Source organism: Rousettus aegyptiacus, unplaced genomic scaffold (genome assembly GCF_014176215.1).
Source record: "Rousettus aegyptiacus isolate mRouAeg1 unplaced genomic scaffold, mRouAeg1.p scaffold_m13_p_12, whole genome shotgun sequence".
NCBI classification, from domain to species: Eukaryota; Metazoa; Chordata; class Mammalia; order Chiroptera; family Pteropodidae; genus Rousettus; species Rousettus aegyptiacus.
This window is the reverse complement of record NW_023416287.1, coordinates 26,389,546-26,400,133: the sequence shown is the minus strand read 5'-3', so window position 1 is coordinate 26,400,133 and position 10,588 is coordinate 26,389,546. Positions and strand designations below refer to the sequence as shown.

General features: G+C 38.8%; 1 protein-coding gene across 1 annotated transcript in view; it reads left to right on the top strand.

Annotated features, from left to right (window-relative positions):
* Positions 1-5,167: 5,167 nt before the first annotated feature.
* The window catches only part of HAO1 (hydroxyacid oxidase 1), a 49,303-nt gene continuing 43,882 nt past the window's right edge, over positions 5,168-10,588 (top strand). Inside the window, exon 1 of the mRNA XM_016140584.2 lies at positions 5,168-5,361. Within this exon, the coding sequence (XP_015996070.1) occupies positions 5,219-5,361 (143 nt within the window). The 5' untranslated portion in view covers positions 5,168-5,218. The remainder of the gene's footprint in view (positions 5,362-10,588) is intronic.

Sequence of the window (10,588 nt, the reverse complement as noted above, 5' to 3'; positions counted from 1 at the left end):
AGCTCAGACCATCAGTAAAACTGTTGATATGACTACATTGTAAAATTTAAATTTCAAAATAATGAAAGACTCATAGTTAAAGAAAAGGCATAGATTTCAGTTTTTGAAAATGCTGTGCATTAAGTTTACTAAAAACATCACAAACATCTACACATGTAACATAAAATATGTGTTGCTGAAATGGCAAGAAAGTAATAGATATTCTCAAGAAGCCAAGAAAGTAAACAAACACACCAAAAAGGAAAACCCCACAAAAAAACCTCAAAACCAAATAAAATCCCAATGAGCTGGTAAATGATACGGAAACTGAAGACTGCCCCCAAGATATCTACTAAGCCTTGTCCACGGAGAGTTTCAATGTTTGTGGAGGCATAGGGTGAGAAGACAAAGCCATGGAGACTTCTGTATAAAGGTAGGAATGTGAAGGACCACACTCTCAGTGAAAGGATACTGGGGGAAAATACCCCTTCCTGCCAGGAAATGGCCTGTTCCACATACTGGATCTGTGATAATAGAAAAAAAAAACAAAACAACCAATAATTCATGACCAGAGGTTAGTGGTCAAATGATTTGCTACCCATATTTATACTGAGTGATCTAAAATATGTCAATTCAAATCATCCTGTGGAAATAACTTATAGCTATTTTAAATATAACACACATATTTCTAAAGGCATCAAAGTGTTCATAAAACAGTAAGGAATAAACAGACCAAATATTGGTGAGAGTCAGAGAGCAGAGAATTAAGGAGAGTCCCAAAGCTACTTTCCCCTCCAGGGGCATGTGCCAAACCCTATATTGGAGCCCTGTTTTAAGAGCCTCCTGGACATCAGGGAAACAGTAGACAAATCATCACTTTCAAGGTGAATACTCAAAAGGATGTTAATTCAGGATAGTGGAGAAGCTCAAGCAAACTCCTGGCCCCCCTCTTCTCCATCTTCAGAACACCCCCGGGACACTGTTTGTAAAGTCCTGCCTTGTTGCACAGCATGAAAGAGGGGACCTTTCCAGAACTTTGTGACAATTGCGCATCCTTTCATCCCAGCACAAAACTAAGACTTCAAAGGACAAGACATTTAGCATGGGAACCAAAAAGGAAAAACCCATCTAGCTAGAGACTATTTGCCTGTCTAGGACTTAGCTCTAATTAAAACAAAGAATGAGGGGAAAAGTGAAATAATAATAAGAGAATGAAGAGGAGGAGGAGGAATAGGAGGAAAGAGAAGAAGAAAGCAAAGAAAACTAAGTTAAAAATGAAAACAAAGAGAAAGAAAGGAAGGGAGGGTTGGAGAGAGAGAAGGTGGGAGAGAGAGGAAGAAGAGAAAAAGAAAATGGAGATTATCTAAACATTTACCTTGTACATGAATAGGGATCTGTGTCCAATGCATATAAGGAAATTCTACCAATCAATATCAACAAAAATCTAATATAAAAAATGGCCAAGGACATGAGCAAGCATTTCAGAAAGAAGAAAAATAAGAGGCCAATAAACATGTTAAAAGATCATCAAAGTCATTATGTAATCAAACCCACAAGTTCATATGCCCAACACTCTGTAAGATTGATCACTAAAACACTGAATATGAAGTAAGGAAAGGGTTTATTTCAAGAGGCAGCCAAATGAGGAGAGGGGAAGAGAGCCCAAATATGCCTCCCCAATCTAAGATTCATGGCAGGTTTTTAAGGAGTTGGGAGAACAGGTATGTGAAAGTGCTGAAGGGGCAAGTTTTAATTGGAGGATCTTGGAACTTGGTCATTTATGGCCAGGGGCTTCAGCACCACATCCTCCTGGACTATGGCCCCTTTGCTTCTGAAAGGGATCCTGTGTTTAAGTTCTGGTTATGTCTCTGTCCTTTGGCTCTGCAGGGTGGCTAGATGGGTTGGGCTTGGGGGATGAGACTTGTTTGGGGTGCAAATGGAGGTCAAAGTTCTCTCCTCTGCGCTGTGTCAGCTTCATGACTTGCATTTTTGGTCTGTTGCCTCTGAAAAGCAACTCAGTGTCTTGTTAGAAACAGGATAGGACCATCTTCAGCTGGCTCTGTGGTTACAACCAGTAGTCAGGGAAATGCAAAGTAAAGCCACAATGAAATAATTTTCACCCTTGTAAGAGGCATTCTCGTGAGTCGTCTGGGCTACCCTGGTGTTTCACTACACATCGGTACTTGTGATGCTATAAACATTCTTTTCTAGTGCTTGGAATCATAGAAATGACTATTTTCACCAGCCCCACACCTCATTGAAAATGAAGAGCCTCTGAAAAGGATAAAAACAGGAAATAAGACGTGCTTCAAGTGATATTCTAAATTACATCTTAAAACAAATGAGAGCGAAGATCCAATCTAGTTGAGGATTTGGGGTTCTCCTTGCTTCATTCTAGCATCTTAAGTTTCCCTCGAGATGAAGGTGGGAGAAGAGTTCCCACGGTTTGGAAAAACTCCAAGGTTTGTGGAGATGGTGAGGCATTTTATTGGGATCTTAGGTAGGCGTGGAAGTGAATTAAAATTTTATTAAGCCTAGGGTAAAAAAAAAAAAATCCCCCCCCCTTTTTTCGTCACTATGAAGGACAATGCTCCAATACAACAGATGCCGTCACATTGGCATATACCATCCTGATTACCAAACTGGCAGGTGGGGGTGGGAAGAGCTGGCACGCACAGCCTTTAGAAGGTTGAACAAGCCAGAGCTCCTTTTTTATGTTATGCCCTCAGGACCTTGCTTTGTCACTGAACTAACTGAACGGAACAAAATGAGGGTTTGCTGCCCCGTGGGCAGCAAAGCCAAACACTCAACACTGAAGTTTGCAAATGAAGAAATTAAAGCTATTTTATTTGCAGGGTACCAAGCAAGGAGAACAGGAAGCTATCACTTAAAACCCAAACTCTCCGATGGTTTTTAATCAAGAGTTTTTAAAGGCAAAGATTGTGGGTTAGGGGTTGCGGGGACAGGCTGACCGCGGAAGCGCTGGCCACCCAGGTTTTGACCAGAGAATTTTGGAACTTGCCATTGACGGTAGGATATGATAAGGGTCTTCCTGCACAGTGAACTCTTTCTTTCTGAAAGGGGTCTGGTGTTCAAGCTCTGGCAACGTCCCTATCCTTTGGCTCCAGAAGTGGGGTGGGGAAATCTTGGTTCCGGGTGCGGCTGGAAGGCGGGGTTTTCTGCACTGCGCACGCTCCAGTCGCGTGACTTGCGGTTTCGGTGCATTGTCTCCAAAAGGCAACCCGGTATCTCATTAAACAGGACAGAACCGTAGGAGCATTTTGAGCTGATTCTGCGGTTGCAACTTCACCGAGGCCTAGAGAGGAGTTTTACTGAAGGTACTGTCTTGAATAAACATCCTACGAGGTGTTTAAATGATGTAATTATCACGAATTAACAAAACCGTTCTAAACTACAACCACTTCTTTCAGTTCTCTCTACCAAGAGATTAATTATGCAATGTGGGGACTATATATTAGCGTATTGGCTACAATAGTACTCCATATCAGCTGTTGGGCTGCAATAGTAAAAAATGAGAGTAGAATTAATTTACTTAATTCAAACTTCTTTAAAAAGCAAATCCTCCTTTACTTTCCATCTTGCCAAAGCAATGGTTCTCAAACAATATCCCACATCAGAATCACCTGGAAGGCTTGTTACACTGCACAGGGCTGTAGAGTTTCTGATTCAGCCCGACTGGGTTAGGGCCTGACATTTGCATTTCTAACAAGTTTCCAGATGAAACTGATGCTGCTGCTCTGGGCCACAGTTTAAGAAGCACTGGCCCTTATCTTGCTTAGTTTTATTTGGCCTGCTTAAGGTTCATACTAGAATATTAAGTTGCCTCTTCATCAAAATTACATTAGCTGCAAGGTGCTAAGTTTCCATAATTATTAAAGTTGCAAATGAATGAATATGTAAATAAAATATTATGATTTTAGTATGTAAATTTTGATTCAGTTCTTAGCAACAATTCCTTAGATCAAATCGAACAATGATTTTTAACTGAGAAATTGAGTTATTTCTTATAGGATTTCTGTATCATATTTTTGCATACGAATAGCGATTTTAATATCTTTTTACCTATCATCACACTGATGCCAAAAGTAAGCATTTGTGAATTTTAGAAATAAACTGTGGATAAGTCAATGCCAATCCTAGTAGCATAAAATTTTTTTAAATTAAATTAAGGGGTAGAGAAGTGAGCTTGAAAGGGAAGGCAGCCAACATAGGGTGGATTATAAACCAACTAACACTGTGGCCAAGTGAAGCCTGCAAAGGAGAACACCCACTTAAGGAGTCACCCACCAGAGGAGTGCGGGTTTGGGAATATTTATGCACCAGCTCCCTAAGTCCTTGGTTGAGAGCTGTTCCAGAGGGCTTTGCTTCCACGTTAGCATATTATGCTTATGGGGAAGCAGGCACCAAGTTTGAGAGAAAATCCTCTTACAGGTGTAGGCAGTTGGACATCAGTTGCTGAACACTTGATGAGCAGCGTTAAGTGGAAGCTCCTAGATTGAAACCCAGGTCCTACTGATGTCAAAGCCATTGCTTTCTGAATCATGTCTTACTAATGCTAATTTCTCCATGTGTTCCATGATTAAGTGAAATTTTAGATTGAAACCACAAGGTCTTTGGGAATGTCGCCTCCTTATATTCCCTCCAGAGCTAGATACGACCCTTTAAGAATTAGCTATACATTTGGCCTTAATGTTCCTTCTTAAAGCCAAAATATTTATAATCAGCTGAAATTACTATTGTGTATACACTCTTTTTACTGAATGCCCCACTTGTTTCATAAGCTCTTTTTCGCATGGATGTGCACGATCCAAATGTGGAAGGAAAATGATTCACAACCTGTTTTGTGTACCAGTTCAAGAGCCAAGGCACATACGGTGTGGAAGAAGCAGCTTTAGGCAGAGCTGAGCCAAGAGTGGTTGTATGCAAGTAGTTTTCTAAATCCTTAATTTTTAACTCATTCTTCTGCCTTTTTTTTAATGTGGCATTGTTGCCTCCCCAACCCAAATTCTTATGGCATAGGTGTTGCTTTTCTTTGGCAGACAGCTACAAATGAAATTGCAAAATCTAAACATGTTTGCTCATCTAATGTAATTAATCACCAGAGAACTATATCTGGACTTTGGAATAAGTCTGTTAATAATTGTCAAATAACAGAATTGTCAAGATATAGAAGGCAACACAGGAAGAAAATACAAACAACTTGGGATTGCAATAACTCATGAAAATGTTCACCCGGCTACTCTGTATCAGTGATTATGAACAACATGCTAAATCAGTACTTCAAAAGTCTATATATGACTATTACAGGTCAGGGGCAAATGATCAGGAGACTTTGGCTGATAATATTGCAGCATTTTCCAGGTAAGAAAACTTTTTTATTTTAAAATCATGTTTTAAAATTACCCAAAAATGTTCTACCAAAATAAGATCTTCTAGTTTCAATGTGGAATTTTTCATGTAGATACACGCTTAGTAAAGAGGGGAAAATTCTTGAGGCTGTGAGAAATCTTAAGTTTTTAAATTGTTTTAAATTATTGTAAGCCTGAGACTATCGAACAATTGGCTGAAAAAGCTAATGCTGTTTCCTCTCTTGGTATTATGTGGATAATTAATTGAACTATATTAAAAATAGTGATAAGTTCTGAGGACCCCATTTTTTTTTCTCTGAGTATGGCAGTGGGGGTTACGTTTATGGTGTGGGAAACAGCATTAAATGCAAGGTAGTCATCTTCCCTGGTCGAACCAGAACAGATTGTTGCCTCAACTATTCCTATCCTGCTAGCTTTTTTCGTTATTATTCATTTTGATTACCGTTGTCTAAATGTTCACTTTAGATTTCATTTTTTCTATATAGCATTAATCTTTCAACTTCAATGTTTCATCTCTGTTCCAAAGAGCTTTCTCTCTCTTCCCAGGTTAGTTTTCCCTTGACTTTTGTATTTCAAAGTATAAGATGGTGGGTGTCATGATTTATGTTTTCTGCTTGTAATAAAAACAAGAAACAAAATAACTCTAAAGAAGTATTTTATGTCTGAGCAGTTACAAAAACAGTTTATTTGCTGTACTCATTCAGGCTCATCCATTTTACGTTATAGCCGTTAGTAAAGCCAGTGAATTTTGTGGGTGCTCATTGATGGTGATAAATTAAAGAAAAAAAGGCAGAAAATATCCCGAGTAAAGAATCTGCATTCCTTTTTGATTTCTTCTTTAGTCTAAAGCAAAATTACTCAAAATCACATTTCTATGTGTAAATTAGGAGAAATAAAACCTTTCTAACCAATTCATTCCCTGGCACGAAGCATGAATTCACCTGCAAATCAATGTAGGAGCCTGAAAATGAGGTGAAGGTTGGAGCCTCCTCCAAACCCCTTCGGACTTGATTTTGTCTCAGAGCTTCTCTAGAAATCAAATGAGCTGAAAAAATGCTGAAAGAGCCCTGGGGAGGGAAAAGTTGACTAACAGTAGAGAGGCTTAAAATTCTATATCTTTCCAATCATCAATGTTTTGGGTCCCTTCAAAGTTTTCTGCTCTTGAAATGCCCCTTCTTGGGCCCACATCTACTCTGTTCATCAGGTAATGTGGTTCGCCTATTAGTAGTCTACTGAAGAAGACACTTTAGCCCCAATAGGTCATTTTAACCAGAGAAATTTCAGGCCTGATAGGCTTATGGAATTGGTGTCTCTTAGCATTCCTTAGGTCACAATGCTCAGGTGACCACCTATTCCATTTATGTACAGCCTTTCTCACCCCTAAACCCCCCTTAACCCATGCTAGTTAATTAATTTACCCACACTTATTAAGAATCTCTATGGGCTAGACTATACTGCATGCTGAGGTGAGCCAGACAAAGTTCCTGTCCACAGGAGCTGACATTCCCATGGACACACATGGAACCGGCCTCCATAAGGCTGGTGGGTTGCACTGATGCAAACGGACCCAAAATAGTTGGTCCAGTGGAAGCTTCCGAGAAGGGAGCAAAGGGGTGTAGCAAAGCAGATGGATGATCTCTGTAGCTCTGGGAATTTGAGAAACTTTGTGGAATGTAGAAGGCTGTGGTGACTTCCAAGCTGTAAACTGGAATTGCATAGTGCTCCAGTGAGTCTTCTCAGCCTGTGTCTGTACTGAGTAATTAGGGGATAGGACACAGATACCGAGGATAGGTTTATAATGCTACCTATTCACAAACCTCGATCATTCTCATTTGTCCAGCTTTAAAGGCAGCATGTGTGGGGGAATATATATATTTCCACCTTCTTTGGAGAATGGTTCATGCTATTAACCACTTGAGAAGTTTTTATTGCAACAAACATTAGGGATACTTGCCTATCTAACATCTCAGTTCCTCTTTTGCTGTGTAAGTTGCTGGGTGACCCTTTATCCCTCACCCTGTGTCATTGAGCTGATCATGTGGAACTAAGAATAGATTTTCTGCCAGGGTTGTGGTGGCTTTGCATTGATATGATGAAGGGAATCAATGTGAAATCTCTCATTCTGATTCAAACGAAGATTGCAGAAAAACAGACCTCAGATAACCTGTTGTGACACAATGACAGGGCATTTTAAACACATTTATGAACTTTATACACCTCTCCCTTCTACAAATACAACTGAAGGTCATTCATAATGATGGATTTTATCTCTCTGCACTCGACTCTGACAACCACATTTTGGAGTTCTGGGGGCATGGCTACTTATGTGACCCAGTAGTTGCGTGGAGACATTTCGGGGTAAGACTTGGGACTCTGACATTATTGTGCCACCCCCTACTCCAGCGAAAGGACAAAGTCAAATAGATGGAAACACCCAGAAGAACATAGTTTTCTATTGCAAACATGACAGGAACAGCAAATATCAGCTTGTTACATTTTACATGGTCTGACCTGATTGAAATTAATTTTAAAAAGACCAGTATTTTGATTTTCTTACACATCAACTCAGTGTATCCTTCTTAACCGTGGTCTGCACGTATTTTATGGCTTCTTGTGAAATTATTATTGATGGAAAATAATTCTACAATTTGGGCATTTGGAAGTTTCATGATATTAGAAAAGGAAGCTATTCTCATTCTCGTTGCATCATTTATTGACAAATATCAGATGGCAAAAGTGATATCATTCTCTCTAATATTTGAGAAACAATATAAACTCACCAGTGGCATTTTCTGCGTTCTTCTCATAAGGTGTAAATGTCACAGAATCATTCAGCTAGTTTGCAAAATGGGTAAGTAAGCTGCTTTTTACTCTTGCTTTATGAAAAGCAGCTAATTGTCTCTTGTTTTTTAAGAATCATATGGAAAGGGATTTCATATCCCAGCTCTATTTTTTTCTTCCTCCTCCTTGTCTCCCTCATCCTCTTCCCCCTTCTTTGTCTCCTTCCTTCCTCTCCCCACCTCAAAGCTGTGGCTTCTTAATACACACACACATACACGCACACATGCACACACACTCACCATTTCAGGAGATTCATGGGTCTTCTGAAACCATTAAAGAATGAATGGTAAAATATAAGATTACAAAACTCCGGATATATTTTATATATACATATATTTTATGTTTTAATGCTTAGAGTAAAAAATAATATGGAGAAATTTGCACACTATGATCATCTATAGAACTTACAAAATATTAATTTGTTGTGTTCAGTAGGTGGAATTCAGTAACAGCATGTGGTTAAAAAGCTGGATGATGTGTGTCTTCCTTCACCTGAGTAGCCCCTCTTAGGGAGGGAGAGTGTATATCACCTGCTTTTTTAATTAATCTGAGGCCCTTGTTTGCTCTCAAGTGTAAGTCAGAAGCCCTGTTGAAGGGTCTCTGGCTTTACCACGTTTCCCCTACTTCCTTTACTCAGGCATCTTATTTTCCATCCTTTAGAAAATATCTATTATTCAGTTTGTTCAACTGTTATGTCAGTCTTCATGTCATTTTTCCAAAGTGGAAGTCTCAAAAGAGCACAGTCAGTGGTTATCGTCAGCTTCTATTCTATATAAGATTTGGGCAAAAAAACACTTAAATTGGGGATGGAGCCCAGAGGGTCTTAGAAAACTATTGGAACTATCTGACAAGGTTAGTTGTAATTGCTCTTTGGACGTTTTAGATAACATCTTTCCCCACTCCATTGATTTTATCTAATTTTGTTTAGGAATTGCATTTTGCACATTAGTTGACAAGTCTCTGCAATGTCATTCTCAGAGCAGAAAATAAAGTGTGTGGCGAAGCAAAAGCACACAGTTATTAAAGTGATGGCGCCACCATGTGGACAAGTGTAAAGCTACTGCTTGGAGATACTAAGTGTTGAACCTTGCCTTAGAAACAGGAATTGGACATTAAAAATGTCCCTTCTGCCTCATAGACACACACACACACACACACACACACACACACACACACACACACACACACACACAGCTGATGCCTCGAAGCTCTGTGTGTGCTCTTTATAAAAGCTTCCATTGTTTCCTCAGCTCTAAGTAAACATTAATGCCTCCCAAGGCCTGCATGCCAGTGGCTGCTATTAAAATCTTTTTCTTTCATTCTAATAATACACTTAGAGATGATTGGTAATAAAAACTCTCTTCAAGGCTTCTGCCTCTCCCCCTTCAAAACGGAGATCAAAGAATCATGCTGTGAGGGTCAGTGGAGAAAAAAAGACTTCCAGCAGCAGAGCTTGTGGTATGACAGAAAATAATGACAATTATGATGTTCAAAGGAATTGCAGAGAAATCACCCAGTAAAACTTCTTTATTATGCTTTTCAGGGGGCTGGATGTTTTTACTTCATTATATGAGGGAGGGTTAGATTACAGACCCTTAGCTATTCCTCAAAGCATCATGAAGGCCGAATTTCTTCTTCCGCTACAGGAAGTAGGCTTCAATTAAAACTTTGGAAGTTTGATTTATTTTGGTTATTTCATTACTAAATCACACTTCACTACGTTAACTAAAAATCTTGATCTCTCTGGAAGCCGAGTTAAACCTCGGTAATGAAAGGTAAATGCATCTTAGGTATGTGTACTTATCTTAGTGCTCCTAGTGCTCATTAGAAATATAGGGCTGTACTTCCTTCCATTTAAATCAGTTATTAATGAGGAGAAAAATAATCCTAAATAAATAGGAGATATAAATTTTGCTGAGAGGAAAGAGAACTTGTTTTCCCGCAAGTTTTACTAGTGAAGTTTTGGTTCTTGGTTTTGGTAGTTTTCTTTGTGATACGAAAGAATCACAGAAAAAGGTATTTAAGATCAGTAGTCAAAAATTCTTTAAATCAAAAACTCCAGTCTCTGCCAAATAACATTTTTGAAGAAAATACTCAATTAAACTGAAAAAGGAAATGATCTTCCTTCATCATCATACTTTAATAGACATAATTCAGTTTAAGGATTTTGGAAAAAAAATATTATAATTTTAAAAGTAATTACCACACACATAGAGAGAGGGGCAAAGTAGCCATAGTGTATCTTCTTAAATTAAAAATCTAACTTTCATGCCTTTGTATATACCCTTTTCAAAGTGGCTTGGAGAAAGTGAAATAAATACTGTGTTCACACAAAAAAACTTTAAGCAAATGTTCATAGTGGCTTTATTTATAATTGC